This window comes from Ambystoma mexicanum, chromosome 3q (assembly GCF_040938575.1).
Source record: "Ambystoma mexicanum isolate Mex_15411 chromosome 3q, UKY_AmexF1_1, whole genome shotgun sequence".
NCBI classification, from domain to species: domain Eukaryota; kingdom Metazoa; phylum Chordata; class Amphibia; order Caudata; family Ambystomatidae; genus Ambystoma; species Ambystoma mexicanum.
In genome coordinates, this window is record NC_090926.1 from 142,288,708 (window position 1) to 142,301,426 (window position 12,719).

Sequence of the window (12,719 nt, forward strand, 5' to 3'; positions counted from 1 at the left end):
GTAGCACCAAGGTCCCTTTGCGCGTCCCTACTTTAACGGCTTGTGTAGACCAGCCATTAAGGTCAGGTCCCGCAAAGGGACCTCGTAGTAAGGCGCTAAGTATTTAACGGCGCCGCAGCCTTTTACGGCGCCGTTAAACACTTAGCGCCAGGGTCGTAATGAGGCCCATGTCTTGGCTGTTTATAAGAGCCTCACTGTTTGGCAGTTCAGCATTGTAGGTGGAATTAGATAAGTACTCAGCTATATTTATCACTTCACTTTGCCCTTTGCTTTTATTTCCATCATTTGAGATATGAGCTACATTTATCATGCCAGCAACTGCACTTACGATGGTATCGTTTGGACTGACATAAATCCTGCCACTAACTACACACATGTTGGTTTCCTTCCAACCAACATTGACTCCTTTTATAGTAATTAGGTTATCTTCCTTTAACATTACCAAGGTCTCTTTAATCAGTTTAAGCGTTATGTGCTGGTCTTTATGTATGTTGCATATGTCTCTACTTATTTTTAACAGAGCGCGAGATATAAAGCGAGTTTTTATATCAGAGATGTTATGTAGCGAGTCAATTGAATTTATACGTATACTCTTGTGACTTGTAATCAAATTAGGTGAGGAACTTCGGTCATTCAAATCAGAACCACATCTGTGCTCTGTGTTGTTCAAACTATATTGTTACTTCCATCGCTCTGCATATTGTAGCAGGGATCAAGTAAGGAGTTGTTTTCTATTGTCACAATTTCCTCATCTTCTCTGTTTGTTATTGCAGCTTTTTCAACCTTGTTGTTCCTCATATGTGTTGCAAAGTAGTCTGTGATTTTTTTCTTTTAAGATGGATTTACCAGCAATTGCTGTTATATATCCACTAGGTTCTTGACCAGAAGAGATTTCCACTGTTATAACAGACGTAATATGATCTTGATTTTGTATTGCCATTCTTTTCCCTGCTCTTTCCTCATTATCAAGCGTGGTCATGTCTGATATTTGGAGCGAAAGAGGGAGGGGTTGTGTAGGGAGTGTGTGCTGCCACTGATTCCGATAAAGTGAATGAAACAGTCAACAGTCAAAATAACATACCTATGTTGGGTAACTGGTTTAATTATAAACATGAGGGTCTTATTAGTTGCCCCATTTCGATACAACCTTAAACAAAGAAGTGAATCTTATTTGTTGCCCAACAAGAACAGCCCATTCAAATGTTAATAACAGCCCATCCAGAAGCCAACACGTGTTTCGACCCTCTTGGGTCCTTTTCAAGGCTGGGCCTATTTGACAGTGAACACAAAGGCTCAAATTCGTTCAATTTCAAGTACACAGATCTTACAGTGAACCTAATTTTTCAAAAAATGACCTTTCGTCCAAAGTCCGATGGCATGAACTGGTCTACGTGTGCGTGTTCAATCCTCCCTCAAGTAGTTGTACTCGTCCATTAATCCAAATGTATTCCTATTGTTGGAGGGCCGATGGAATTTCCAACAATCGTGTTGCCAAAATCACCTTACTTGACGTTCCCAATGGAGTACCCTTTGAAATAAATGGCATCAATGCCAAAAGTTGCCCGCTCCGTTATTCAGAAAGCCGTCCTGCCGCCAATGTGCACTATATCATGTCTGATATTTGATCCTCCGTCATCATATAAACATCGTTTTGGAGGTTGTAGTACATTATTCTGTTATAAATGGGGTTACTCTGGAATTTTTAAGTTGAAGACAAACTGCAATTGCAGTCAATTAAGTGCAACAATCACCCCAAAGAATTCTGCGTGACCTGGCCAAGGACAAAACAAAGGTAGTGTGTAGGAAGTGATGCATTCAACCAAGCGTTAAAAGTATAGAAAAGTACCCTCTCACCTCAACCTCCAGATAAAAGTCGCCCAACACTTAGCACCGGGCTTCACGCACTCCCATTTTTTAAATAAGGTCAGGGGAGAAAAGGTGTGTCCACAAGCTGACAGCAAATAGTTTCTCCAAAACAGCAGGTTATGCTGCAGACTGCACCCAACACTTAGCACCGCACTTCATGCACTCCTATTGTTTCAATAAGGTCAGGTGAGAATAAGGTGTTCCCACAAGCTGATAGCAAAGAATTCATCCAAAACAGCAGGTTACGGTGCAGACTGCACCCAACACTTAGCGCCACAATTTGCCAACCAGTAAAATTGCACCCCTAAGGGAAGAGAATCTACCCTAGCGTGCATCCTTAACTGGACGCCTTGGGGCAGGCTGCCCCTAAGTGATTTTCTCAATAAAGCTTGTCCAGGATTGCGTAATAGTGCTGAGCTCGATGTTCCTCTCAGCCCAGTTGAAGCCCCTTCGGAGGATGTACAATCATCAAAACAAATAACTATTCGATGGGTATACCCCATGACTCATAGACACCTGGGGTCAATAATAGAACAAACAGCAAAGTGGCGTCTCACAAGTAAAATGTACAATAGGCAATTGAGTATAGTTTCACAAATGGATGTCAATTAGCAACATCAATCCTCACAAATAACAAACAAATAACAAGCACCGTAGAGAGATGTCATTAAATCACATCAAATTAATTTATTATAAAGCACATACAAAATAACACATAATATGTTAATGTTAATGTTAATGTTAAAGGACATTTGTACCGCGCACTATCACCACTGTAGTGGTCCCTTGGCGCTCTGGCGGCTCTGAAAGAGGAGGGGAGGTTGAGTTAGTGGGAGGAAGTAGGAAAAGTGCAAGAGAGCAGTGATGTGCTGTTGGCGGCCTCAGCCCGGTGGTTCTGTTGGCTGGGCCTCGGGTGTTTTCGGCCGGTAGTCGTCGTGTACTGTTGTGCAAGGCTATGTGTGTTTTTGTTTTGTTGTTGCAATGTAGTGAAGTGTGTGCGGTTTGTTGTGCTGTAGGTTTTGGTTGTGTTTGGTTTGGAGTTTGAGAGGTGTATGCAGAAAGGGAAATTGTTAGTAGGGTTGGTTAGTTTGCGTCTCTATCCTGAATTGAAGCGCTCGGCTTGCGTAGTCTCCCCTGTTGCGGCTCTGTCCTGATCTGGGTCTGACGACTGGCATACATGCTAACATTCGAAATCCCACCCAGATGCGACGCAAGCCAATGTTCACTATTCTATCTAGGTGTGGACATGCTAGTATTCACTATTCTATCTAGGTGTGGACATGCTAATATTCACTATTCTATCTAGGTGTGGACATGCTAGTATTCACTATTCTATCTAGGTGTGGACATGCTGACACCTGCAGACACATCTTTGAACCGCCAATGTTGGAGCCGCCCTTGGCCTTGGGGCCCTTAGCCGCAGGGGCTGCCCTGGGGGTTTCAGTTAGGCCAGAATGTGGACCAATCACGTATGCAGGGAGGATCGGGAGGCGGGCGGAGGGAGGGGAAGAGGAAGGGAGGAGGGTTGGGAAATGGAGGCTGCACACGGGCCACAGGGCACATGGGGACACGGCCCAAATAAATACACAGGACCAGAATGGGTCGGGGGCCACTTCAGCTCACCTGGGAACACTGCGCTCTCAATGGCGTTGTCCCACAGTGAGGCCGAAATCCCCACACAGTGCTGGCCCATGCGGGCCAATCACGGACGCAGGGAGGACCGGGAGGTGGGCGGGGGGAGGGGAAGAGGAAGGGAGGAGGGCAGGGAAATGGAGGCCGCGCGCGGGCCACAGGGCACGTGGGGACACGGCCCAAATAAATAAACAGGCCCTGAATGGGTCGGGGGCCACTTCAGCTCACCTGGGAACACCGCGCTCTCAATGGTGTTGTCCCACGGTGAGGCCGAAGGCCCCACACAGTGCTGGCCCATGCGGGCAATCATGGACGCAGGGAGGACCAGGAGGCGGGCGGAGGGAGGGGAAGAGGAAGGGAGGCGGGCCGGGGAATGGAGGCCGCACGCGGGCCACAGGGCACATGGGGACATAACCCAAATAAATAAACAGGCCCAGAATGGGTCGGGGGCCACTTCAGCTCACCTGGGAACGCCGCGCTCTCAATGGCATTGTCCCACGGTGAGGCCGAAGTCCCCACACAGTGCTGGCCCATGATGGCCAATCACGGACGCAGGGAGGACAATATGATAAAAGTAGTTCATAGACATTACACTACAGACTCATATAAACAAAAAGGTGCTAAGAAATCACCCTACCTACACAAACATTATACATGTGCAGAAAATAGCATCACTGGCATTACATTTCATAACATTAATTGAATCAATGATCACGATAGACCATACACTACAATGCGCAGTCTAATGTCAGACCATTCGTAGTGGAAACTGGTCAACTAGAGGGTGGTAACAGAAACACAACACCATTCATTCCCATTGTGTTCCCCAGACAATGGGCCTCATTACAAGTATGGTGGTAAGGCAACAACGGTGAAATTACGGGGTCCGCCAAACTCGGCATGACCCGGTAATTGCCCATTCACGGGTTCCGGAAAAAAATGGATACCAGTGGCAGCTGTGCCGGTTTCCTCTTAAATATTCCTCACAGGCTCTAAAAATACAAAATCACATAAAATAGTTTTTAACATATTCAAACCATCTATGGGAATATCAGTTATTTGCCACCAACCTGTCTTTCCTAGCTTTATTTGCAAGAGGGTAGCTAATTGCCTCCTAATTCTGAATAAACATAGACTTCAGCCATCATATACTTCGATGTCAATTCCCAGGAAACGACATCTCCTGTAATAGCACAACATACAACTCATGTTAGAACCCTCTAACCTGCGGGTGTTGGCGTCTCGTGCTGCCTAGAGGACCACTGCTGACGCCTTGCCGATTGGCCACAAACCCCTCTATAAACCTAGCTGACTTCCCCGACAGGGGCAAAGCACCGCAGGGACCAAGGGCGGCGGGTGCTGGTGTTCTGCAGGGTGTTAGCTGGCCACTGGGGTGAGCACCATTAACGCCGCTCTATCTGAAGCATGGACGTAGGCTGCAAAGTCTGCCATCGAGTCACGGAGCTCCAATGCTGGGGTGGGCTTGCTGCCCCATTCCTAAAGAAGGTAATTGCCTTGTGTCCTTAATGCAGGGTGTCTACAAAGATTGAGAATTGTTCACTTGCTATACAACTGGAACCTTACCTAGAGCACCACCAGTACCCTAGTCATGCCTGTGCCCTCAAAAGGACAATTATCGGTACGACCGTGGTAGGGAGCTGACTGCTTGGCTAACTGGGAGCCGTTCCATTAGTCTGTTGTCATTCTGTTGTTATCCTACCATGCCTACCATGCTGGAGCCCTCTGGCCAAGGAAATGGGAGACCCATGTACCTGCTCCACTACTGTTTTATGGACGGAAATTACAGACACTTAAGAGGACTAAACAAATAGCAACTATAGCTGCTTTGGCCCCCACACGCACTGTAGGTACCTCTAATATCACCAAAACACCTTTGGCAACGCTCACATTTTGATTAAAGAAATCCGACAATACTTGGGAGGCCCTGGGGAGGTGGGTCTCAATTCATCTGGCTTGACAACGGCTGCTCCAGCTCCTGAGCCCCAATTGTGCACTATAGTTGCCCAGTCAGGTGCTGACTATTTGGGCTCCACGGACGAGGTGAGGCCTGCTGCCATTCACTCTAATGCTCAGTTTACACAGCACCAACGGACTCCTTTGGCAAGGCCCCCCCCCCTGTGTATCCTCAGCGCACCCTGGTTTAGCCCTACCAACCGCTTGCCCAACTATTGGACCTAGGCAGACTGAAGATCCTGAAATCCCAGCATCGATGCTAGATTGGAGAGAAGGCCCATGCACTTTGATACCGAAAGGAGGGCAGGATCCACCACTACAAAAAGCGAAGTTGGATGAGCCAACAATTCCACACTATGCCCAAACGTTTAAACAGAAGGAGGGTGTCCTGTTATCTGACCTATGGCCCAACAATGCTTCCTCAACGACTGACTTGGTCAGGCCAACCGCAACTCCTGTGGCTATCTCTACAGAAGAGCGGAAAAAGGAGGGAGACCCAGGTACAAGGGCGTGCTGTTGTAGTTGCAGTTTGGTTTTGGCAAACTTTCCCAGATAAAGAAATTGCTTCTGTCTTTCACCACAGTCATTGTTAAAGGGGTAGCAGTGGGGGAAGTACCGGCTGCACAGGGAAAAGATGAATGTGGTAAGTTTAATGGCTCTGATCCGAATCTCTCTTTCCTTCATCCAGGCCCTAACAAGGATCCTCTGCCCACCACATTTCACATCACACAGGTAATCAACCAGGGGAAAGCCCATGGGGAGAAGGGGCCTCCCGCAACCAACCGGTATCGGATTCTGCTTCAACTTCAACTTCATTGTGAAGTCCCCACTACGAAGATGTCCCAGGACCTACGATACCCACTGGCCAAGCATAACAGGGTATCGGCAACGAGGTCAATATTTCTGCATGGAGCCCCCAAACCTCTCTTAAATCGTCCAGAACCAAGGGAAGCACTCCATGACAAAAGCTTCCACTGGTTACAAACTATAGGGGGTGCCCCTTTGTGAACAGGAGCCATATCGTTGAGTGCATGAGAAGTGCAAAGATGGGTGATATCTCTACTGCACTAAAACTCTGTGATACTTGAGTGGTAGGGGATATTCTGAAAGCGTATGGGTCACCAATCTTTCCGGAAAATAGCGTGATCGAACTGTGCCCATATATGGGCGGCACCCAGACTAAGGGCTCTGTCTTCCCAGGGGTAATTGCCACCCCTTTCACATGTGCAAACGTCACCCCTTTGGGGGGAGGAAGGTCTAGCAGGATGTTCCATATACACCAGTGTGCCTTGTGTGTCATGCCCTTAACTTTGCCCGTTTGCCAGCGGATATAGCTGGAGATGCGATCACTGAGTTTACCCCATCACGGACAACCGTAAAATGCTGGGAATGCGTTGTATTGTATATTTGTTGATGTGTATAATTTCATGGGTTCCAGATGAATAACGTTATGTTTATTTGAGGGGATATCTGTTCGATAGGTTTCCTCCAGCTCCATCAACAGACAGTAAATTATCGAATGAAACATCATGAAGTCTTCATAGAGTTAGAATTTCATTGAGCAAAGAAACGCTCAGTGGAATCTGAAATTAAACAGATCAGATACAAAACGTAAGAACCCACATTTGGGCAAAGGTGACTAAAGCAAAGGATTTCACAGCACCAATCGGCAGCACTTACCGCTTCAAAAGGCTGGACTTCCCATCCATGGAAGCAGCGTATTTGGCTGCTCCAATTGCAAGTTTATGAACTCTGTGCAGTTGCTTGGTAAAGGGAGGCACTAAACCTCATGTGCATCACGCGTATCTGATGAGCGGTGCTTCAGCGGTGAAAAGCCTGCCATGTTGGATTGGAGTTAGTAGGGAAACGGCCCTTTGGCTGAAACTGGAAAAACATCCAAAATGGAAATATATTAGGGGCGTGGATCACTTGTCCACTGAAAAGTTACACAATTGGGCTTATTACTCGATTCCCACTGAAAACGAGTGGATCAAGGGCTCTAAAAGGAGCTAAGTGTGGGCTGATTGTCACAGAATGCTCGGAAATGGGTAGCTATAGAAATACATTTGGATTTGGCAGGTTGACAAACATTTCTTGATACTGATTATTTTGGTGGTGGTGGTGTCTGATGTTGGTTGATTGCTTCTTGAATGAGGGTTACGTTTTGACTGGGGTTCCACAATGTGCTTCAAATTATACTGTTGAATGTATGCTTGGTACTGGCTGGTTGTTCATGATGGTGCATGGTATGCGGAATGAATCATCTATTGGAAGGAAGCTGGGTGTTTGCTGGCTGTCTATAATGTAGTGATACAGGTTCCTGTCGAAGGGGCACTGTGCACTGGCTGATTGTCTTTAATTTCCTGTTAAAAGATCTTGTGGAAAAGGGGATTTTTATTGGATGGTTTTCACAGAAGTCATGATACTGTCAAGGCGAAGTCCGTCCCAACGCGGAAGTGGCAAGAACTCCTACCTCCCTTTGACGGTCTTGGCTCCTGGATTAGCTGAAAAGCAGGTCACCGCGACCCCCACGGGGAAAGAGGGTTAGGGTCCACGGATTGGATGGGTGTCGGGATGGTGGGGTAACCGGATTGAGGGTTAGGGTGAGGTTATGGATAGGGAGAGGGTTTTGGGGATGAGTTGTTCCCAGACTCTGACCTTCTGAGTCTGGACTACCTTCACCTTGGTAGTTGCCTTTTTAACTACTTGGGCATTCATTCAGTCATGCATTCTAACCTCATGCATGCATACCCTCAGACTGGAACCCAGCACTTGTTCACCTCATTCACAAGTTTGCTCCGGTCTTGGATTTCTATAAACACAATATTCTATCTGACTTCATATGCAGATAACGTTTCCCCCTTTTACATATCACCACAGGGTAAACATAAATTCAAATATAATGCTTTGGTCACATAATGCACTTAGCTCTAGTGTTCCAAGTGTTCCAGTGCGCTTCTTCCACCCGCCGGCTCCGCAGACTGTGCGTTGCGAAACAATCAGGTCATTGTAGGTAGCGATTCACTCCTGACAAAAAGGAAGAGAATTAGCTTTGCCCCTTCCACGCCTTTTGGCTTTTCACAAGTGCTCGCAATTGCGAATTCGGCATAGAATGGCCCGCAACAGGTGAGCATACTGTACGTTTGCACCCGCAACTGGCGAATGCATGTCACATGCAAGTTTAGTGGGTTAATAGTTAGTTTGCGAACTTTCGCGTATCTCCCCTGAAGTTATTAAGGTTTTCTCAAAAGTCACTGGCAAGTGGAGTCTCTTTCCAGTGTTAAACTTCCCTCTGGTAACTTTAAAAAGGAGACAGGGTACTTATCTTTGACATCGTGGGGCCTGAAGGTGTGTCCAGTGGCGAGGGCGGTCCGCGAGAAGCTTTGCTGGAGCTCCGTCAGATGCGTCCTTTCGGCAGCAGAGTCGAGCACGGACAAGCTTTCCGGGATCGCGCATGCGCGGTAGCTTCTTTGCGCATGCGCGTTGCGTCGGGCGTTGTCCAGGGCGTTTCCTGGGCTGTTGGAGCTGTAGCTTCAGGCCCGGGGCTGCTGGGAAGCGTAGTCTTCCTTGGGTTCTGTGTCCTGCACACCTTTTACCCCTACACCAAGTACATCTGCACTGGGGACAAAGGTGGCAGCGACTCAGAAACGTTCTTCCCACAATCCCTGCAACCACCCTGCCTTTGTTCTTACCTTGAGGGCGTAATGCGGGCCGTGGGTTTATGACAGATACTGACTTCTGTGGTATACGGCCTGTTGTGAGAAGACAAGGAATGGTATTGTATGGGACTCCTTTAGATAGGAGTGGGCAGACAGGTTTGGCTGCATGTTCATAAGGTTCTGATAGAGGTGTCCTGTGAAAGAGGAGTAATTGAAAGCTGTATTTCATAACATGTCCTGATATGCGGTCTGTGAGAAGGAATCTAGGCGTGAGCTGCTTGCTGATGCCATACAGGTACTGATACAGCTGGTCTGGAAAGAGAGCTTGCTGCTGGCTGGCAGCACATACTCTCCTATGTAGGTCTACTGAAAAGGTTACTTGTGTAAAAACAGGTTGCTGTTAACTGGCTATCACAGAAGCCCTGGTGGAGTCTTCCATGCTTCAGAGGGACACCTATATGAATAGTCAACATCAATTGCAATTTCAGCAGAATTGCAGACAAGGACATAATTGACAAGCAGGTAACACTAAGCACTCCTTTGGGAGGAGAAGTATTAGGACCTTCTACAATCACAAAACACCAAGATTCCACTCCTCTGAAGCTACTTTTATGACATTTAAACCAAGATTATCTTCCGACGGAGGTCTTTCAGAATATTATGAACAACTAGCCCACACCAAGCTGGCTTTGAAATGAAATTCTAGCAAGTTATTATGAATAACCAGCCAACACCAAACTCCACTTCACAGGAGTTTGTATCCGGTCATTAACAACAACCAGCAAACACTAACCTATGCTGCCACAGGGATATCCTACCCAAATACCAAACAAGTCTGTGAGAGACCCTGTCAGGGCACTATCAGCAACCATCAACAAAAAGCTACTGTCTACAGGACATCCTACACAACATTATGGAGACCCAGGAAAATATAAATCTAACACTTTGGCATCTCTTCCACAGAAGCCCACATGTATTGCCATTCTCTGCCTACCAACACCAAGTTTTATACACAGAAACTCCTATAGCTTGCACGCCCCGACTGGGGGCTGGACATGGACTCTAACGGCCCACCAGCCCAAGCTTTGGTAGGCCTGAGCGAAACGAGGGTTACAGCTCGGGCTGCAGGCTATTAAAGCCCATGTCGGGCCCCCAGCTTGGGCGTGAAAGCTATTCTGGCCCCAGGATTTACCCTGGTGCAGATAGCTTTCTTTTTGATTTTCATCCGACGGCCGATCAGCTCTGTGTGAGCCCATTTCCCATCAGAGATTTTACAAACAATGGCTGCATCATTGAAACGGAAAAGGGACTAGTTCCCTTTTTGGATGGGAGCAGCCGTGGAAAACATCTTCTGAAATGGCTGTCCTCATCCGTAAAGGGACCTAGTCTTCTTTCTATTTCAATGGTGGCAACAGGACTGGAGCGGAAGCTCTAGTCCTGCAGGTAGGTTGGGTGGGGAAAAGTGGAATCAGCTGATTTGTGGGGTAAGCAGGGCAACAGGGAGAGACTCCATGTTGCCTCCACACCATAGAAAAATAAAAAGTGCCACCCGGAGCACGGCCTTGGGTGGCTGGGATTGTATATCCTTCCCACTGCTCCAGCCACCTGATTGCTTCTCTCACCCTCTCCGGGTGCGAATATTAGATCTTTTATGACAACCAACTTCCAGCCCTCCCTTCTATAAGAACCACTATCAAGTCAACATGAACTGTCAACACCAAGCCCAAGATTCCTTTCCACATTAGCCTTTGTTGCGCCATTATGCACCTGCTAACAAGCTCCACACTTACAGAAGCCTTTACCAAGGTTATCTGTGACAACCAACTACAACCAAACTTCCCTTTTTCACCCGAGACCAGAGGTCAGAACACTAACTTGTAACAAAACCCCCACACCCTATTGCCACAACTCAAGAGCATATCACTCCGAACAGGAACACCCAGTTTCATTCCCTTGTAAACATTTTGGGGAGATGTCTCTTCAAAGTGTATTCATGGCTTGTGTGGGGAGAAAGTGCACAGAGTTTGTGTGAAACATATAAAGCATCTGTCTAAGCCTGCAGACAAACTCTGGATTGTCTGCCGTCTTTACACAGCTGCTTTGAAGAACATTAGAGAGCACTGCTTACTTTTGATTGATAAATGCTCCCACCGCAAAAATCATTGAAGCTAAAAAGAAAAGGATAATTAGTAACAGCTGTGACATGAGGACTAAATCACCGAACTCCTTTAAGTGGAGAAGATTCAGCTCTGTGTAAATAAGTAAACCGAGTTTGCAATTCTCTGCTTATACTATACAAAACACTGCAAGCTGTTATTAAAAAAGGCAGACATATTTCATTTTGGTGAAACCTTCTGTTTCCCCTCTAGGTATCTGCAAGCCGAAACCCACCTGCAGGGAGTGCATCCTGTCCAATCCCAGCTGTGCATGGTGCAAGAAACCCGTAAGTGACAAGTGTGCTAAGCCAAAGGCTCAACTCTTATGGGAGCGCTACCCAGATCTGGCCCAAGACCCCAAAGTCTGTAGATAGTCTTTTTTTAATTGGTAACCACATGTTTGCATGCCATTCAAATCCTCTGTGCACATTACTTGATTGTTTAGTTTATGGTGAATGCACAAGGCTATGTTAATAAATTGCAGAGTAAATAAAAAAATAACTTAAAATGTTATAAATGGAATTTTGCCATCTCTCAGAGTCCAGCTCTTATCCATTGAGGGAAGTAACACTTTGTGCTGTTTTAATTTAATTTATATTAACGAAACCCCAGAAGGAACTCATTTCACGAAGAACTCGCTTATCTGAGTTATTCTTGCCATTGTGCAAAGACTATTGCATGGTCAAACTACATCCAAGTATGAACATTTCTTCCATAAATATTTTAAAATATGCAATTATGTATTAGTTCATAATCCTAACAAACTAATCCCACCATCGATACGATCATAACAACATTATTTGTCAGTTGGGGCTCACTACAGTGTAGACTGATTTGAATTACAAGGATAAGACCGTTTAAAAGGTTTTATAATTCTGAATAACATTTAACTTAAGGATAGAAACTATCCAACAAGTTAATTTGTTAAAAGTGGTCTTCAGTAGGTTTGTGTAAAAGCAACCTGTACGGGGGTTTCACATGATCTGTGTGTGTCCTGTTCTTATTGTTAGTTATTTAATTTCTTAAAATGTATAAATTGCAAATCAGGGTATGAGTGTACTGCACAATAGCAATTTCTTTTACAACAATCAAAAACAACAGAGAACAAAATAATACAGCGAATAGGAAATTATGAAGGATATGGTGGAGAAAATATGTGCATACTAAGAGCCTTAAGAAAGGTCAAGAGAGACGGGATGAGACAAATAGAAAGAGGTTAAAGGCTTTCAGGAAGTAGTCAGAATGCTTGAAACGGGCAATGGTCAATCTAATGATGCCCAGACTACGAGTGGCTATCTATGCACAGAAAATTAATAGATTACCAGCTAAATAGGGACCATGATCCAAAATCACAGCTTTGAAAGTGATGCAGCAGTTCTTAAAAATTGGGTAAAAGTGAATGGGTAACCAGTCAACAGAAATTAGAATCAGG

The 12,719-nt window shown here is 46.0% G+C and overlaps 1 protein-coding gene across 2 annotated transcripts in view; it reads left to right on the plus strand.

The window, feature by feature from the left end:
• ITGB7 (integrin subunit beta 7) overlaps positions 1-12,719 on the plus strand; it is a 683,045-nt gene that overhangs the window by 279,513 nt on the left and 390,813 nt on the right. For both annotated transcript variants that reach the window (XM_069653334.1, XM_069653333.1), the window contains exon 3: positions 11,501-11,574. In XM_069653334.1, coding sequence (XP_069509435.1) covers positions 11,501-11,574 — 74 coding nt within the window. The remainder of the gene's footprint in view (positions 1-11,500; positions 11,575-12,719) is intronic.